At 36.8% G+C, this 20,467-nt stretch overlaps 1 protein-coding gene and 1 long non-coding RNA gene across 4 annotated transcripts; one reads left to right on the top strand and one right to left on the bottom strand.

Annotated features, from left to right (window-relative positions):
* Positions 1–1,504: 1,504 nt before the first annotated feature.
* Positions 1,505–16,957, top strand: LOC143461800 (uncharacterized). 2 transcript variants are annotated; one of them, XM_076959685.1, is made up of 8 exons: positions 1,505–3,604; positions 4,633–4,799; positions 5,529–6,194; positions 8,977–9,599; positions 10,992–11,092; positions 11,508–14,230; positions 15,598–15,853; positions 16,886–16,957. In XM_076959685.1, exons 1-7 carry the CDS (start codon positions 1,530–1,532, stop codon positions 15,846–15,848), a joined length of 6,606 nt encoding a protein of 2,201 aa, XP_076815800.1. In that variant the 5' UTR covers positions 1,505–1,529; the 3' UTR covers positions 15,849–15,853; positions 16,886–16,957. The 2 variants fall into 2 exon arrangements, with proteins under 2 accessions (XP_076815800.1, XP_076815799.1); XM_076959684.1 differs by having other exon boundaries at positions 15,595–15,853.
* On the bottom strand, positions 4,703–20,050 carry LOC143461801 (uncharacterized). 2 transcript variants are annotated; one of them, XR_013118085.1, is made up of 4 exons: positions 19,919–20,050; positions 19,684–19,839; positions 19,369–19,561; positions 4,703–4,820 (listed from the first exon to the last, which is right to left on the bottom strand). It is a non-coding gene; the product is annotated as an uncharacterized LOC143461801 (long non-coding RNA). The 2 variants fall into 2 exon arrangements; XR_013118084.1 differs by lacking the exon at positions 4,703–4,820 and adding an exon at positions 18,685–18,877.
* Between the last annotated feature and the right edge of the window lie 417 nt (positions 20,051–20,467).

The following is a 20,467-nucleotide window of genomic DNA, read 5'->3' as shown; positions in this document are numbered from 1 at the left end:
ATGCGCGTTAAATAGCAATTTAAACTTGACTTATAGCAGGATGTTTATTTTCTTGCCTATTAAAATGTGTAGGCTATCCAAAAATAGTGACGGTCCAAGCAGTACAACAATTAACAACAAGGTAACGACACATAATTAGGCCCACTTGAAGACAGAGTAATTGCATTAGCCTATACCCACACTTTATTACATGTCTATGTATGCCACAAAAAATGATTTCCATAATAAATGCATTCTCGTTGAAAAGGTAGTTAAGCAGTGTATGTCAAATGCACTTGACCAATTAAGTCATGTTAGTGCGCTTGACTTTCACATTACCTCCCACGTATATATCTTTTATGAACATCGTATGTGCAGTGATTCCCAACCGCTGGTCCCGGCCGCGAAATCATTCGGTGTGCTGTGGAAGATTATCCAATTTCACCTGTTTGGTAGGTACTAGATATTCTATGAAAGCGGCGATGGTGATCTATTAAAAGCATTTTAGGATATGTCATATTGTAGAACATGTGATATGTACCATAGAGTCATAGACTATAGGCCTATATGCCATAAGCCGATAGTTATGCTAACCTATATGCCGAAAGTTACTGCCGTAAAAAATGCTATGCAATTTAATAGGTTGCTGCAAAATGGTTTTTACTGTAAAAGGGTGTCTCGAACTGCGAATGGTTGGGAACCGCTGTTGTATAAAGACACCTGTTTTCATGTAACAACTCATAACGTGTTTAATCTAAGCACAGAAATACCAAACCCCTGGATATAGGCATTTTGGAAATATTGAATGGTTTAAATTATGACTTATAGTGCTAATTTTTGGGAAAATTTTAAGCTTTTTGTGTGACGTAACGAGGGTTAACCAAACGTTTCGTGGAATACGTCTTTGTTAAGTCAAGTTGATGATTTTGTAATTAGTCGTGCTAATGACCACAGCATCCTACAAGTACAACATATTTGCCTCGGGTAAACGGTTAACATAGATAATTATTGCGTTGTAAAAATCTAAAGGTACTGTATGCAAAGTATCTAATGCAACGATCGGAAAGTAACGTAAGTGGCAGAGAGTCGATAACTGCCGGTGTGCAGATCTCACAAAAGCCTTCTGGCACGCGCGACATTACAGCTGCCAAAGCGTCTCTAATTGCAAAGTCGTTGGTCTCGCTGTCCGTATAACAACAAAAAAGTGTCAATGTGCGTTCAACCACGACATTTAAAAACTCAAGCCTTTGATTAAGCGGTGTAACGTCTTTCTGATTTCACAAACGTATGTGTTGTTTCTGTGTTTTGCAGCTAATGAAAAGGTAGACATCGCGTCAGCTTAACCGAAGGTATATATTCTACCAGCTTATTCTACGTCGATGACATTGTGACTCATTTGATATAGTTTTTAGTGACTAAAAAAATGTCATCGAAGTATTTACCATTTGCCAGTCTTAAGTCATTACACACTCAGCTTAATGTTGCAATTAATACAAACATTCATTTTTTCAGATGGTATAAAATACTTAATAATTATATTATCGTCAGCCATGTCATTTAGTCTTGCTGAAGCCTTGTCTAAAACTGAATTTTGGGATAAAATGCCGGAAGATTTCGATTGTTGCCTCTTTCTGGAACCCTTGCAGGAAAAAGGCTACTTAAGCATGAAAGAGGCGTGGGAAATACGACTCAAGCATCCAAATATAAGTCGACTGAAAGCTTTGATAAATGCAGTAGATTTGTCCGCCAACCAAATGACCGGAAATAATGAGATTCAAACCACCAAGCAAATGATAGACCATGAGATGCAACGCCAGGGCAACGACCTTGGCGCCAATTTGCACGAGCTCATACTGAATGAAATCGCAGATGTGATTACAATAAACATAGAAATATTACTTGGGGCAAACACCAAACCAGGATTGCGCGTTGCTTTAGGCCAAGCCAGAAACGAGTTGGATAAAGCTAAAAGATTAATGTCATCTTCACAAGTCGTCCAGAATTACACGAAAACAAATGTGTCAGATATTCATCAAACTCGTGCGGCTTGGTTATTAGGCCGTCAGTTCGTAAGAGATTATCATAATAGTCGAAGATCATCATATCAAGATTCGTCAATAAACAACGGAATGTGTTGCTTGTGGCATGCACAATCAAACCATGTTCAACCATACACAAACAGACCTCATGATTGGTGTATCTCAAATGATTATTCGAAGGTTACTGACCTATTTGCTGCAAATTGTACTTGTACATGTTGTCAGTCTCAGTTGAATTCACAGTCACACAGATCGCACGAATTGACGAATAATCGGGAAAAGGTTAACAATGTCAGAAGCAGAGAGAATGACTTGTGTGGTTATTCTAAGCATTATCTTGTTACCCGCAGGGCCTCGTCGCTCGTAAGCACAGTTGATTACGTCTACTCGACGAAAAGTACTGAGGTCCTACATTCGGCAGAGAGGGCTTTGAAATTGATAAAATCCAGAAACGGATGTTTGGCCTGCAAAGATATTTACTCAACCAATGAGATAATGACAAGCTTCGCTGAGCCGGCCAATGCAATTTGCTCTGCCGGGAAAACCAGATTAACGACGACGCCGCTTGAAGGGTTAGACGAAGAACGGCCGCTCAGTCGATTAAGCTCCATTACTCAAGTTAAGGTTACAAACGGGGAAATCGCCCAAGCAATAGCTAAAGTCAGCTCGTTAGAAGGTCCGCGTCTAGGTTTGCTTGATAAATTGAGAAATTTTGCGGCACCATCACCGAAGCCAGCGTATCGAAGAAGTCTTGAAAGCAGTATATCGGACGACGATTATTACAGTGACAACGATACCGGTTCGGTCTCGTCTTTTACTTCCGTTTCATCTTTCTCGTCTTGCGCACTCAGTAGCTGGCTAGAAGACGAGTTTGAACCTGAAGAAGGAGAAGAGCACGAAGAGGAAGAAGTGATCTCAGGAGACTGCGCAAAGGAAGATATCATTTTCCAAATTCCAGCACAGCAAACAGTGTCCTGTTTCTGTATAGAGAAAAACTCAGCTAATCCTGAAGACAAGCAGCTGGAACCCGACCGCAAATTAAAAGTTAAGGAGAAAGCAGACAAAAGTTTGGGTTTAATTAAACAAAACGGGTCTGCGGAAAGTTGCTCGGAAACTTGTGGTTTGATCAGAACAGAAGTCGTAACAAACCTAACCAACGAGATGAACACTAAGCAAACAGTCAAAAAATCAGCATCCGGTGTCAATGACCAAATGTGGGAGTCACAAAAGTCAGTTTTCTGGTCTATGAAGCATCTTTTAGTTACTACAACCGATTTCGTGCAGGTTTTACCGGACTTACTCAAGCTAAGACTTTTCACAGAAGAGCAGTTGAAATTCAACAACAATTTTCAAAACTCCAGTTCTATAGCAATACTGAGAGCAGTAGGCGAACGTATTGACGCGAACAAAAGCGCTATGGCCATGTTTATGGTTGCTTTGCGTTCGCACAATTCTGAACTTGTGGACAAAATGCACCAAAAGGTATTTGCAAGCGTCCGGTGCCAAGGTACAAGACCCAGCAATTGGACAAGCCAGCAAGGTGATGCGTTTAAAAAGGAAGAGAAATTTGAACCAATAGCAAACAGGTATGCTTTCCCGCGTATATTAACGCTCATGATAAAGTTAAATATGCACTGAGAAAAAAGTTGATATAACCAAGTGCACCTTTTTTGTATACTTTACTATATACTGTAACACTTGGCTCGGGTATACATTTTAATTGCTGGTTGAAAGATGATATATATGCAAGTAGTAATTAAAATAACAACCTATAAGCAACATAATTAAAAAAAGTAATTTCTTCACATCGTTTTAGTAGTTTGCTTTGGCAGGCGCAAGTAATTTCACTTTTGAAAGCAAGGTAATAAGACGGACAATTCTGTACAATTGTGCTACAGACACTCATCTGTCAAAGTTTGCGTTAAATTTGACCGTTACATACACCGTTATGCGAGCTTTTGATGTTTTACGGAGGATTTGTGTATTTCTATTATACAAAGTTATTAAACATTTTCGTTAAAGCTATATTTAAGAAGTAACCTACCAGCTGGAACAAACAAACATTACTGTTACTATTATCTTGGGCGTGTTTTATTTCGTCAAACATACAAATGACCGACCATATACAAGTAAAAACGTTCTCGTTTAAATTGCTTTTCATGTTACGTGGTTAAAGTCATAAACTACTTGACCTACTCAAATTCGAACTGATGTTTGCTTTCTGAAATAGCACGGTGGTGTTACTTGCTGACTAAATGTCATTTAAAGTTTGTTTACCAAACTCGGTTTTCCCAAATAAACGAGATTCACACGCGCTTCATTCAAAAACGGAATATTTAGAAGTTAAGACATGCTACCGTAGATTGCGGTTTTTGTTTATTGTTTGCTTCTAACACCGATAAGTGTTTGATCGTTTTTCCGTTTTGCGCTATGTCTTTTTAAATGACAGACGGTGTCTGAATTTTTTTACCATGTCAAAACCATATAGAAAAAATTACATTGAGCATAATCAATTTTGCAAACAAAACAAAACTAATCTAACACGAGACGATTGTTAAATCCGGTATATCTTCAAAGCCATGCTGACCTTGCTACTAACAAAAGTTGTTTTTAGACTGCAGCATGTGGGAAATGCTTATCGTCACCATCAGCCAGACTCTCAACCATCTCGTTATTCCAGACGACCGTTTAGTGTGCATCCGGCTTCTGATGCTGACAACATCAGAGACATTAGACAAAACTACGTGATGGCTCCCACATCAAATGCATATTTCAGAAAAGGTAATTCGGTTGAAGCTTCACCTTTAAAATTTTGGCCTAGGTGAAAAGGTTGCCAACTTGCCATAGTTTTACAAAAGCCATTAGCTTGTTATTTTATCAAAGTTGTAGCCGTTTTATCAATCTTCTAATCTAAAAATATAGGCATGTCTGTCGGGAGGATGTTTTACTGCCATGGTACCGAACTGGTACACGATACACGGTACCAAGGTCAAGAACTTGTACCGGTATAAAAAAATCGTTGAACAAATTCTCTGATTTGAATCTTTAGATGTTGTGGAAGGTTGGGTTTAAAAATTAAAAAACAATGTTTATAACAGCTGTACATAATATTTTTATATTGCTTGCTAAGTAAACTCCGCGTTGCTTAGAAATTGTTCTATTAACGCGACATTTGATTCATTTACGATATATTTGGTAATGCCTGCGGCAATGTTTCTTGTCAACGATCGTTTTAATACGAATGTCTGCTACATAGAGTATACAAAAAAAATTTAGGGATTTTATTTCTACTTAACAACCCTCTGACGTGTCGGTAATATATAAACAGGTTTTAACGTTAATTTGTTCGTCCATTGCAAGTTTTACGTAGACATTTAAACTGCCACGCAATATTTTGAACCCTTTGTATATAGTTATAGTTATAATTATACTTTGTATTTGTACGTGCATTTGGTTGATGAAAAGATTTGACAAAACTAACACTGACACGTCATACTGACTTTATTTTAGCATCCTACTCAAGGTCAATGACTCCGACACCATTGACGATAAACAGCAAACCGCGAAAGACATTCGAAACACCTTTCACCGATCAACGTAGATTTGATAAGACTTTTCTTGGCAACACTGATCCTAGCAGAGACATCGCAGAAATTAAAAATGGGATAGAACTGGCAACTCTAATTGAGAAAAGATGTTCCATCGAACCTGAACACATAACTGAAGCCACGGCTTCGAAAATATTACCGACAGAATCAGCAGGAACGGTTGCAAAGAATAATGAGAAGATGGTTGACCAAACAATTTTCTCCGAACCTTTCACACAAGAAGCATCGACAGAATATCCAAATAAGAGCGAATTGGTCGCAACAGTGGAATGCCAGGATGACTGCCCCTCTTTATTGTTATCAGATGACGCACGCCCTCTTGCGAGTGATGATGCCGTAATGCGAGAGGAATCGTCGGAGCCGTCGTTGGTATCGCCGCCAACGCTTTTGGCTGTCGAAGCGCCGGCACAAGCTATGACAGACGAAGAAGCAGAAACGATTCCAGGTCCTTGCACGATCGATCTTGCAAATAAAGTGACAAATTCTTTCTCCAAGGAGCCTTTATTTGTTGAAATTGAGAACAAAGAACAAGAAGCGACCGAGAAAAGCGCACGTGATCTTACAGAAGGTAAAATCCAGTTTCTTTGTCTATGCTTTTATGTCGGTCCATCTTTTCACCATAAGTGGTGAAAATGTATTACTTGTGAAGTGACTAAAGTTTTCAAGTAAAGTATTAAGAAAGTAATATCATAAGCTATATAAGGAAAAACGCTGATACAGTAATTCGCTGCCACCCTGTCAGGTATAGTTCTTAACCTGGTTATAAATTACAGGATTAAACCAATGCGAACGCAACCACAATTTGTTTCTGAAGCCTAAAGATTGTTTGGTTTTTTAAAGGATATAAAATGTTTTACTCTAAAAGTCTAAAGTGACCATACGAACGTCTGTAATTCAAATTTTGTGAATTTCCCATGTAAAGTTGAGCGTTTAAGTAGCTGTCAAGGTCGCATTGCTGCTTTGTCCGCAACATGGAAGCGAGTTGTATTATTTTCGTATCTTCACCACAAATGCTTGATGGTGATGGAATATTGAGTTTCGTGGCCGATAGACTGCTGTTACGTGGAAATCACTTAGGCATTCGTTTTTCCTAGTAGATTTGTTAACGGCACTTGATGTAATGCAGCTTAATACGGCACGAAAGTTCAACCAAGGAAATTCGACGCTCGTAATCTTTCATGAATTTGTTACAAAGTACAAAATTGTGGTGCAGATTATCTGATAAAATATTTGGTGTTTTTTATAACTTGAAATTTTCAGTTAAAACTGTTTTTTTCTTTTTTGAAACTTGTCCGACGATTGTTGGTCGAATCACAGTTTAATGTGCGTTCACTTTTACACAAACCAATGTTTTTAAAAAAGATTATGTGATGTACTTTTTGGCAATAACTGAAAGCGGACACTGTTCATCTCTTATTTGGTGACCTGTAAATATTTCGGATAAAATCAAACAGGTTCACAGAAAAGGTTACGTTCTGGTTTATCTATTCGTGGAATCTATAAAAGAGTACGGGTATATTATAGTCACTAGGGTAGGCTATCTCATGAATACTTAAAATCTTTCAACTATACTTTTGCCTCGGTCGGGTAAATGCCCATGTAAGACTATACTATTTTTTCTATGCGTATAACCGTCCTCTGTTACAGACTATCTTTTTCTTGATAATAATATTCTAATACAGAAGCTGGTTGACTTTAACTTGCCTTCTTTAAAACAATTACACTTTTAATTTCTAGTCCTCTAACAATTACTATTTCATGTCTTTCAGTGTTAATGTAAAACTTGCACAATTTAATTATTTGAAAAATATCTGAAAGATAAATTGTGCAAATTATAAAATAAACACAAGAAGCTCCTGCTTGAAGTGAATACAATTTTTGTCTAACCTTATATGTAGATGAAATTTGTTGAGAGTTATTTTAGGTTGCTGGGGAAAAGTCATGGTAATGTTTTTGCAACACATGTAAATTTCAATCGAGTGAAATTTCGTCAAAAAACGTTAAGATTCTTGTACCTTGTCGACTGGAGATGAGATTACAAGAGATTTAGTTAAGAATCTAAAAGTGTGAACCATGTTATCGAGTATTTCTTGTCTGTCCAAAATATCACTTGGCCTGCAGCCTTAATTGTCTCACTTGTTAGATAAGATGATGAATGGTTAAACATGATTGTGTATGGTAATTATGGATTGCCCTCTTACCCTGAAAACTGATGCTTTTGATTTATGAGTCTGATGAAAATTTCATTATGAATTTCATAAAAATATGTAGGGCCCTGTCATTTTTCATTTCAACGTCAATAGCATTAATTTTGCATTCAAGCGACGCATTTCTCGTGTTGACGTTGCTTTAGTTTTCAAACAAACTGAGATGACCTAAGGACGTAAAGTTTGTACAATATTTTGAAAGCAACACCGACCTATATTAAGCAGCTTATGGCGATCATGTGTTTATTTAAACTCGCCTGTTTTCTATGTTTTGTCGGATTATCGAACAAATGACGCTCAAGTGTATCGTTCATATATATTTGTTTACTTTGTTTGAGTGCTTGCAGGAAATTTAAACTTTCCTCAGTCAACTTACCCAAACAACTTAACTACTGTTTATTGTGTACACCCTCTCCGTGAACTTTATATTTTGCTATCGATTTATAGATGCTAAAAACAACAGCCTGATAAATGTAAAGATATATCCGTTTCTCTTCACACTTTCTAACCACATCGTTATAATTTTTGATTAAACTTTCTTGACTTTTTCAGAGCTGAAAGTTTCTTAATCTTCCAGTCGATTGTAACACTTGGAAAAAATATTCAAACTGTACTTGGTTTATTTTATTTAATTTTTAAATAAAATGTTTTTTCTCTGAAATATGCTGAATTTTGAATATGCTTGTGACGTATTGCCATTTAGTATAGGAGTTTGGCACCATCGATACTTTGGTTCTTAAATATTGAACAGAATTAAGAAAAAGTTCATGACGGGCAAATGTAGTTTTCCAACGTAAATTAACGTATAAGGCACGAATTTCCCTTGATTAAATTTTCGATGGATATTTCTAAGCGCTCAAATTGTGCTCACAATAAACCTGAAAATATCGGATTAGACTTAAACTTATAAATAAATGACTTTGTTTTGATGGAATACTTTGTTAAATCACGTAAACAGCAACTTAATTATAAATATGTTATTAAACTGTATATGTTCGCCTTGACTGTAGTCTAAGACAATTACGATAAAGAAAAAGTTAAGAAAATTGTTTATCACTGAACTTTAGAAACATTTTGCAATATGCCATTAATTATTGGTTTGGCTTTTGATGTAAATTTAATAATGATGTTATTCCGTTTTAGAAAAGATTCAAGACTTGGAAAATGATGAAGAAAAGCTTGTCGTTAGTGTTCAACTTGGAGATCATCCAACGTCATCATTAAGGCGCTCAGCCTCCTGCAGATTCGAATCTACTCGACGAAAAATCGAGGAAGTTGATGAGAAAGAGCTGCATGACCGAGATGAAAAACCTTCAAATCTAGCGAAAGGTGTCGTAGGGAGGAAACGATCTAACAGCTGCATTACGAAAGGATCAATCATCGTTCCTCTCCCGGTTATCAAGCGGAAGTCGAGGACATCCAAAACAGATGCGGGCTTAGAGCAACAATTAAAGTCACTTGCTCAACGTTTGGAGAGTCTTGGTGACGTCATTAAAACCACAATGGATCAAGAAGCTGTTTTATCCATAGACATCAAAAACATCGACGTCAATGCGTTCGTCACTGAGATGGTATCTCATTGCATCATCAGCACCAGGTCGGCTTGGCTGATAAGGAAGTGTGCGGATCACGTTGATCGTATTGACCAATTTCTTGGCGTTATGATTGGTCTAGACCCTAGTGACGTAGCTGATGTCATTCAACTCTGCCCAAAGACGACGGAATTTATCGCTCAAGTCGTAAAGAACGCTGATAAAGAAATTAAGGTAAAATGTAACTGGCAATATATTGATTACTAAAACACTGATAAACAACTGAGACAAAAAATTTTACCATACTTTACACCCAATACACAATTGTATATATGCCTATATGATCAAGTAATAAAGTAACTTTTAGTTAACGTTGTAGCTACAAATTAGAATTTTTTGGTTCCTTTGTTAGTTTTCTTGCCTTTGCTTTTTACGCTTCAATAACATTTCCCACAACCAAGGGAACTGAAAAATTGGAAATATTTTTGACAACCAAACAAAACTGTAGGAAAAGGTTTTTAATACACGTTCTTTTTAAATTGACATGAATACATCATCTGGTCTTTTTGCAGTGTTTGCAGTCGGAGTTTATATTTTTAAAGGTCAATGTTTTGTTATCAGTTAAATTTTTTGATTTACGTTAAAGAGCAACATTACCGTTTAAACCGTTCACGTGACATCTATTTTGATTAAAACTGGGGACTTTTCGTTTAAATACCAACTTTCTATAATTCGTAAATGATCGTCAAATCGTCAAAACCTTTCGTGCTTATTAATTTCTGCTAAAGAAAACAATCGTTTCTGTTGAAGTTAGAATAGACTTCTTAAATCAGATTAATTCATCGGTTATTGATTTGAGAAATTACGTTTAGCTTAAAAGCTTTCCACTTAAAAATCTCTGAGACCTATAATCCTTTTCTTTTCGAAGCTGAATAATGTTTGCGGTATTGTACTGCTTACGTGCAAGAAGGTTTTCATATTTGGACGACGTAAATATTATTTGACGTTAAACATATTCAAGGCCGAAAGTTCCTTCTTTTGACAGCAAAAATAAGTCTAAGTGTGCGGAAAACATCATTAGCCAACTATGCATCATTTGCTCCCTTTTTCCAAGATGGCAAAATAATTAATAAAAAAACAGCCTTGACGTTGAAAGGAAAGGAAAAAATGATGAAACTAAAAAAATAATAAAAAGTATACGGTGCCACATATTTTCTATGCTTATTTTGTCTACATTTTATCTGCTGTTTGATAAAAAAACACTCGGCGCATCAATTTAGATTGGAAATTATCCTAACATGTGTATTGAACTTAACTTAAATTAGAGTTTTAACATCTAGCAAGATATTTGTGCAAAATTTTTTTTCTAAAAGCAAGCATTACAAAGTCATTAAAAAATGAAGAGTTCAGTTGAAATTTAGAACTTAGACCATGTTTTTGCTTGTCAGCTTTTGGTGTATGCCTTAATTCTGTTATTTGAGTATTTGCTACTTTTTGCTTGCTTTTTTGTAGTCTAAATAGTTTGCCTTGTAATGGCATCATATATAGGCCTATACATGAAGCATTCGAGTTTTGTCTACTAGAATTTTATTGCATTGAAAACATTTATTGCTGTTTTATTTGCAGAACGTCCCCGAAAATGTCAAAATAATTAATGATGCTGAGATATCGCAAACAACTAACACAGAAGTAGACCCAGCGACGCCAAATCGGGATATTTCAGAAACGTAGGCTCATTTCGATACTTTACCACATGAAATACATTATTTATAAAACGATGGCCAAAGTGCAAGCTGCATTGTAAAAGAAACTGTACTTTATAACTATGCATTCTTCACTGTTTAACGCGCCGGTAGTTTATGCACTTTATACTTATAATGTAGTCCTTCGGTTACACAATTTTCCCAATTTGGCCGCAATTTGATTTTATCGTTATCGAAAATGAGATTTAGTTACATTGTAAAACATTCTTATCGAAGCATATACCGCAATTTGCTTTTTGACATTTACGTTGGTTTATTTTCCTAACCATGATTAAAAAAAAGTAAATCTATAGTTAAGGGAAAACGTTATTTGTTTTAAAGTTTTTTTATGTTAGTGTTGAAGAATAAGTTAAAAAACAAGATAAATATTATGCTTTAGGTCCAAAATCTCTCAGGATAATTTGAGCTCCTCTTCCAATTCAACAATTCTTGACTTTTCACAAAGCGCATCAACTCATCGCGATGATTCTGAATGTGATGACACGGGCTCAGAAGAGACAGTAACCCCACCTTCATTTTCTCAAACGTCTGGCGAAAGAGAAAATTTGGCTAGTTCTGAACAAGCTTTATGGTCAAAGAACAAGAATTGCTGCTATGACAGAGGACAAAAAACTGCTGATATTTGCCACCAAGCAGATTTACCTTTAGTAAAACTTTCGCCGTCGCCAGAAAATAACATTGTCCGACAAGAGCGAGAAGAGAGTAGCACAAGTGGCACTGACGAAGAAAAAGGCAACGAAACGTTTCCTCACATACATGAAAAGAGAGACGGTGAGACTGTTTTCTATTTCGAGAATGACTGCAAAGCAGGCGACCAGCAATGCGTTGAAGTGGCAGGAGACTGTTTTGTTGACGCAAGAGAGCTGAGCAGATTAAACGAGAATTGCAAACCGCAGGAAAGCGATTTAAAAGCCGAAGAGAGTTCACAAACGAGCAAGATTGATTCAAAACAGCGTGCTCGCGTTCAGCTGTTTATTAAAAATCCGACGGTAAAAGCAAAATTACAACAGCGCTCTTTCAAATCGGGCAGAAACTCGCCTGCTCTGAATAATCCGTCGTCTGAAGGTCATTACGTGAGCCAAATACTCTTCCCCATTTCTACTCGCAAGAATTCTATAAATCGAAAAGCCGCGCAGGAAAATTTAAACAGTAAGCAAACCACTGAAGCAATCGCAGGCCAGGATTCTGATTTGACGCCCGCCTCGACAACAACAGCGGGAAATCAGAAGCCCGTCAATCTGGAAGAAAAGCTTACCATTAAAAGCGAGGTTAAAGTCGACATGCCACCCGTGCTGTCTGTGAACTCTGCAAGCCAGAAAAATATTTGTTTACACGATTCGAGTATCGGTGAGAATTTTTCTAGTTCTGTCAGCTTTCCACTCAAGTCAAGCACGGACTCAGAAGTATTTCTAGAAAACGATATCAATAATAACAACAACCACGGTGAGGTGTGTAAATCTCCCCTTACTACTATATTAACGAACGGTGGAAATATATCGCCGCCGTCTAGCCTTAAAAAGAAAGTTGGACATCGGGTCTCTTTTAGTGATCTCCCCCCTATCGAAATCGAGCTGGAGCGGCAGGTGAAATATCGGCTCTCGATGTCAGAAAAAACGAGCGCCACTTCGCCAAAGGGAAACAGTTCTGCGCTTGTTATGACCACAAAGCCACAACCGCCACCACCTGTTAAACCTGCAGTCGTAACATCTAACACCCGTCCTGCAACGCCAATGCCATCTTCTGACACTTTAAAAGCTCCTTTGCTTACAAAAATGTCCACTCCTCCTACTCCATCAACCAATGAGGAAGAAGACATTCTCAAACGTGGAAGCAAGATTCCTCTTCCAGTTAACGAAATCGATCAAATAAACGAGCTTCTCATGGACATTTTAGAAGAAATCGAAGCAGAGAATATCTCGCTTAATCGCTGTTTGTACGATTTGGTCAAGGTTAATTTACTCAGCGACAAACTGGCTTCTACAGTCAGCCCAACGTACGAAGAATCTTGCAGGAAATACAAAGAAACGGGCGACAAGGAAGTTCTAGAAAACCAGCTGCCTGAGACGGACCGAGAACGCTGCGTAGAAAAGCTATTGGACGTTTTAACTAACCTTGGTCTGGAAACTTTGTCAAAATGTCGAAATTGCATTTTAGGCAGACTTTGTCAGCTCTCCACATACGAAGATTACGAAACCGCTCAAAAAGCAGCGGCCGCCGCTAATGGGTCGCCCACACTGGAGCGCAGTCCCGTCAACTATGAGATTCTTGTTGATGGCGATGCAATGAACGCTGGTGACCATGGAAACGGAAATGTTAGTGCCAGGCATATGACCGGCAGAAACCCGTCTAGCGAAGAGTCGGAGTTTTCCGCAACTGAATCTGATGACGACATCCACATGTTACGTCATCATTTCGGACGTCATCGTGGCGCAGTTGGCTCCAATTTAACCATAAAAGAAGTGGAAGAGGAAGAAGAGCAACATGTAGCCAAAGACAGTCCGGAAAAGCCAGCAGATAAACAAGTTAAGGATATTGTCATTAAAAAGAGAATAATCAACATCAGAGAGATGCTCACGATGCTCATCGATGAGGGAATTGTCGAACCTCGGCAAGTTTGGATGATTCTGGGAGCAGGAAGTGACAGTGCTCAGAAAGCCAAGTTAAAGCGAGATCTGCAACATCTGGATAATGCAACTCTGACTCGTTTATATGGAGTCGCTGGACTTGAGGACTTACAATTTCTCATGGAGGATGAGGAGTTAGACGAGGAGGTTAAAAACATTCCCTACCTTCGATCCTTCGGAATGAGAAGCTGCAAGAATCGCATGACGAATAAAACCAACTCGAATCCCGAAAAACCATCATCAGTTCACATCTCCGATCTCCATGGTGGAGTCACATCTTCTAGGAGCCTGAAAACGGATACTACTCAGATGATGGATGAGCACAGCGCTTTGATGCGTAGTCAAGAGCAACGACTTTCACAGCTAACCTCTTTATCCACAAGAACTAAAATGGGCAAGGATAAGCCTTCTACAGTGTCCAATTCACCTCAAAGTGATAATTCACAGGATCCGACAACGTCAAGCATTGAACGTTCAGGTAAATGTTCGAGTTAGTATTGCGGTTGATGTGTTGATTTTAATATTAAAGTAACTATTCGTGAACAGCTGTAAATGTCCTTTTAAACTAAAAAACTTAAAAGTTTTAATCTAGACCGATTACTTCTAAAAGTACTATAAATTATACATAAGTAAAAGTATAAACAACTTTTAACATAAATGTTATTAACAATGCGCATGCAAATGTTGTATAATCACAGCAGTTGACTGACTACCTGTTTTTTACTTTTAAAACAACCGGAACAATTTTAACCACCTTGTTTGTAACCATAAATGTCATCAGCAATATTGCCAGACCATGGTTAAGGGATTAGTGTGAAAATTTCACCTTTGGAAAAAGGTGTCACGAAATTGCCTTATATCTTTTAATGATACCTTTTCCCTGCAAACTATGTCACGTTTCCACATCAGAAATGCAGAAGTCCTTGAAAATGTAATTTATCTGCCAAACCTTTTAGAGAGGTGGCCGCCTTGCATTGAATGATTGCCTTGCACCTGCTTTGTAGATACCGTTATAATTACGTCAATTAAAGTTCTTCAAAAGACATATATTCTGACAACACAAGCACTTCGATATTTTGCCGCAGATGACGAGACTTATTTAAGATGATGAACGATGAAATTTGGCACTTCGCCTGACTTAATGATCACGTCAGCGGTATATAATTTGACGGAGGAAGTATAAGCAAAACAAAGAACGAAATATAGGAAGAGTTTTTAACAAACAAACGCTTATAGAGGTGACATCATTGTCGCTTTTAAAATTATGCCCGTTTCCCTCAACTTCGTAAAATTTCTAACAGTTCTTTGCCTAGCTGTCAATCTATAGTTCTTTAAAGTAATTTGTAGAACAAAGAGTATTTACCCATCCAATATCCCACGAAATTGACGGAGTGTTCAAAAAGCAAAATAAGTAAATGCGGTAAGATGCGATACACGTAGAAACGGATTGTTTTCCACGTGTTAACGACTAGCTTATACTGCTTGTCCTATGTAGTAATGTCAGATATGTAATCTATTTATGGATGCGTGTGTTGTTATCAATACGATTGATCTATCTTTTTCCATCCATGTTATTTCGCGCACGAATTTTTATGACTTTGTCGATTTGAGACAGAAGAAATGTATTCCAAGAGTACACAACCTAAACATGCTGTTAACAACTTTGTCGTGAAAACATAAAATAATGTCGCGCAAGTTGCTGTATAAAGTATATTATATTATATGAATTATATACTTGAGTTGTCATTGGTCTAATGCTTTATGTTATGCTGTGTTTGACCGAAAAACCATTCATTATAATAATCACATTCGCTTAAGACTTCATTTGTTGTCGTCCAATAGCAGGTGACCCCTTGTACGAGTGGTGTCAACGTAACAATTTATCCGACCAATCAGCAACTGCATTACGAAAGGGTGGGTACACTGATCCCTCTCAGCTCCAAGACCTCACGGAGGATGGGATTGAAGAGCTAAACGGACTTTCCTGGCTCCACAAGGCCAAACTCTGGGTTGCCATTGAAAACCTTAGACTAGATGCCTTTTACAGAAAATCCCACTCTGGCCTCACGGACATCTTAAATTTGTTGGAAACTTAGCCAAGGTAAACTTCAACAAACTATAATGACTATACAGTAATAAGATTGTGAAATTGAGTCATTTTTGTTCATCAATATTTGCGTGTTTATCCAACTGTGGCCAATGGCATTTCGACAAGGAAAATTTGTGGATGAATTTCATATAAACTTATTTCAACAGTACCAGCACAGTACCTGAGATGACGCCCTTATATAAATAAACACACAGTAATATATCAACAGGCGTCAGAGCTATGATGACGTATATACAGTAGACTATAGAGCTTGAGCAATTTTACCGAGAAGTTTAAAACCAACTGTCAATAACTCTGGAATATATAATAGGATTATAACTAATTTATTGCTAAACCACATCTGGTGACGTACATTGAGTAATGCACTTTAAGTTAATGTATTTATCAAATTCTGAAAATATATTACGGTTTTAAAACGTATTGTGAAATGTTTGATTATAAATAAAAAAATATGTTGTGAGTCTGGAGTAGACCGTTGACAACTTTGCGTCATTGAAAAACATAACTCTTTAATAAGTAAAAAATGCTGTTCTTTAATGTTTTCCATCTCTATACTGATGATAATAACAAACTTATCAGAATGTACAAAGTAAATGATCTACGTCACATATAGCGAGTTGTAGCCATCGATATACGAACTGGGCAAGTATTAATGCAGTCAATAATATGAATTTATAAGGTGATTATAATTTGGGACCTATTCTTCGGACTATATAATTGGATATGTATCTACTAATTAGCTTTATGAAAAGCTTGTAATTAATAAGCTATTGCTACTTTGCGGCAGACAAAGTTTGTTTATGCCATTTACCACTTTATTTCATGTTGCTTGTTCTTATTCGCTATAAGAATACCAAGTAATGGCTTTGTTTTCTTTTTTAGGCTTAAATTTGGTCGAAACCTTGCAATTGCGTGTAATGCTACCGCGTATATAGCTTTTTAACTTGAAGGTTCGGATTGCTTGCTGTAAAATATATTTATCATTCCCAATCTTTCAACGAACATAATACACATTCTTTGCAGGGAAGAAAAAAACCATCACGTCCCAGCTTTTCAAATGTTCAATAAGACAAAGAAAGAGTTCACTCAGAAGAATGGAACTGCACATATTCGGAACGAATATTCATCTGCCATCACGCATAACTTTATTCAGTATTTTCACATTTTGTTCAGTATACTATTATGTGTTGTTTTTTGTAGATCAAAAAAGCGCAGTTTGCCGTGTGACACTCATATATAATGCGCGTGTATAGCGTCATAACCGCACCTGCTATTGAAGACAAGGCGTAAATTCGGAAGATGTTTATAATTGCTCAATTCCGATAACTTCTCACAAACTCATCACACGAATGTATAAGAAGAGTCTTTGTGTTCTGTTGCTGTGTCTCGAACACTCCCGCACAGTTTTGGGCAACAACCGCAATCAAGCAACAGAGACGAGCTTGAGTGCCGGTGATCTACGATTTACAGTCATCACCATTCACTCGACATATGTTCTATTACAACTTAAGACTTCCGCTATCTAATATTCTAAAGACGTGTATAATGAAATAGATGTCGATAAATAACCACCTTTTTCATGGAACTCGTGCTAGTACGCTGCTGATGTGCAAATGAATATGACGTGTACCAAATGAAAATAGCGTGAGGAATATTTTTCAATTTTTTTACACTGCTTGCTACAATAACAGTAACACTACTGCATTGCCACTTGCAGATAGTTTTTAAAATTCTATTTTTAAAAGAAGTTTTATCCATTGCTTGACGCTTTGGTGTTACTGTTTCATTGTGGTTCTTGTTTGTTATGATTACTTGGTGAGGCAATTGCAATTGTTGACAATTTTACTGCATAAATGTACCGCACGCTACAAGTTTTGATATTGCCTTTGTGTAAACGTTACTTCAGAATTAAAAGCTTATAATGAAGACACAAAACGCTTAAGGGGTAAGGCGTGATATTGAAGTCTGAAGCAATGAGCAAACTTACTTCATTTTATTTTTTTGTCCTCTTTGTGATGAATTTATTTAATCAATTCCAGTAAATTTTACGTAATTTCGATGAATGTTACGAGCTGTATTCTGCACAACAACGCTATACCTCGTGACCATTGTACAGTACACAGGCTTGCCCAGGAACATTACAACGGTATAGCGTATCAGGGTATTGAACCTTGGTCGCATAAATACAAGCCAGGCGCTCTAACCGCTTCGCCACCGAGCCGAGAAGTTGATAATTTGTCGTGTAACGAAGCAAAACCCTCTATTCATGAAATATATTTTCGCGTATAAGTTGTCAATATCTTTTTCGATGTATGCAACCTGCTTTCGATAAAGCATAGTATCTTCTATTTGAAGAATCTTATTTCTTGATTGGTTTGAAAACAAAATTTTTGATAGTTCCTTTACCTTGGTCTTTGGTCTTTACACACATCAGTACAATGATACACGTTAACGCGTAATTATTTCTTGAGTGAATCGTCCAGAATTTGGGGATGTCAATCAATCACGTTTACTCCCTGAGGGCATTGTTTGTCTTGATATCGACACACTTATCCTTGTTATTTTACTGCGTTTGTAGTTTATATTTAAACGGTTTTATGAAGGTTTTTTGTTGTTGATCTGCTCATCAATATCAAACGTAGCGGCAGCATGGTAGTGTCCAGTTTTAAAACTCCTAAAGTGCTCTGCTCATAGCGCCGCTTATCCTGTTTGTTCAAAGCACTTCACTCATCGTGTCTGTAAACTCTTTTGCTTGTTTGCTTAATGCGACCGAGTCTTGGGCCGCAAGTTGAGTTGACCTTCCACTCCCAACACTTCTCGCTGCTAGCGTTTCTTATCGTTTTTGCAATTTGCGGTCTACGGTTTAACACATTTAATCATAATCTTTGTATTAGCCCGGCAAACACATTCCAGTGTTACTATAATATGACATGTTTTTGGACTGCTGTATAACATTTGGGAAATATATATCCGTTTGGCTGCAAGGCGATGTGCAGTTTGTGTTCTATTTGACATCTAAAATTGAAATAGTTTGATTTACTTATAATGGTAGTTATTATTTTCAAATTAAACTGCAGATATAGAAATTCCTGACAATAAGCTTTGTGCAAAATTCAACAACAACTGTACAGCTGTAGCTGTAAAATTCTATTAAGCGGCATAAAGCATTTTCAAAAGCTTATATTGAGTTGACCTTCAAGATATTTTGCAATATCACGGAAGTTAAAAATAAATCAGGTAATCTTGTTTCCTTAACTTTGTTTGAAAAGTCATAACGATTCTTTTTAAGCTTATAGAGCTGAGCTAATATAGCTTTTCCAAAATTGTTGTTCCTAATTTCAGTTTTAGTTTTATAAAAAAAATGTAAAACGATTTATCCATTTATATCAAATTAAACGATGCTGTGCCAATATGGGATATCTTCTGAATATCAAAAATTTAAAGAATGTCATTACTAAAATGTTTTAAATACATTTTACAAATTCACAGATGTTGTGCTTTCTAACTTGTTTTATGGATGACATTTTGCTCTCAAAAGATTGCTATTTGGTCCTCTTTCTTCGCGGTAATCCATCTCATCAAATAAGTTTAAAGAGCTCTTTGCCTTCTTTAGAAATACATCTTCTTTGTCTTCGGGATCAAAGAGATTTTTCAGAAAGGAAGCGACACCATTTTGAATTTTGTTGCAGCTTACAGTTCCTTCAAAATCAGTGTTAGTGAGTGACAAAATAAAAACTGTTGCTTTTAAATTTTTGTTTGCAATTATTTTCTTTTTCATAACACAATCCCAGGGAAAACATAAAAAACATGTTGAAACGAACTTGTTTAACTGACGCATTGATCGACAGTTGTTTTCATGGGATGATCATCACTACATAACCTCCACTTTCTTAGACGATCACAGCCAATATTTGGATTAGACTCTTCCAACTTATAATCGCTTGCCTCAATGAAGAATCGTCCTATATCTTCTTGAGCTGTTGAATTAAACCAAATTTTCTGATGAATATTTTCATTTAATTGAAACGAAATTGTAAAAGTTGAAACGTTTCTTACAAAATCCTATCGTAAGAAGAGTCTCCACATTGTCTGGCGTTATAGCAACGGCTCTAACAATTTCCACAAATTGCAGCAAACAGCACAACTTTTATTGCTTCCTATTGATTGCTGAAAACAATTAAAACACTACAAGTAGTCGTGACTAAACGATAAAATATTTTATATGTTTCTAATATATCGAGGCAAAGGTTACTGAGATTAAAAATATTTGTTTCTCGCATACTAAATGATGTTAGTGCCGTTTGCCTACGACGTCCATCTAACTAACTTGATTAATCATAAAATTGCACTTTAATATAAAAGGTATTTTAGTGTGTCAAAGCATAAAAAATATGCACTATGCCATTCAGACAAAGCAGATAGTTGTTTAGTGGTATTACTGCCTAAAGTAGTATGAAATTCCAGACGACCTTGTTTAGAAATACAAATAGGCTAAACATTCTGTACATTCTCCACAAGCACGAATAATTAATGCAAATTTAAGAACAATTGTTACATAGCAGGACAATCACAAGGTTAACCGTATTTTGCAGTTTTGTTACCGTC

The sequence above is a fragment of the Clavelina lepadiformis genome, chromosome 6, assembly GCF_947623445.1.
Source record: "Clavelina lepadiformis chromosome 6, kaClaLepa1.1, whole genome shotgun sequence".
Taxonomy (NCBI): Eukaryota; Metazoa; Chordata; class Ascidiacea; order Aplousobranchia; family Clavelinidae; genus Clavelina; species Clavelina lepadiformis.
The sequence above is the reverse complement of the archived record's forward strand: the minus strand, read 5'-3'. Positions and strand labels throughout refer to the sequence as shown.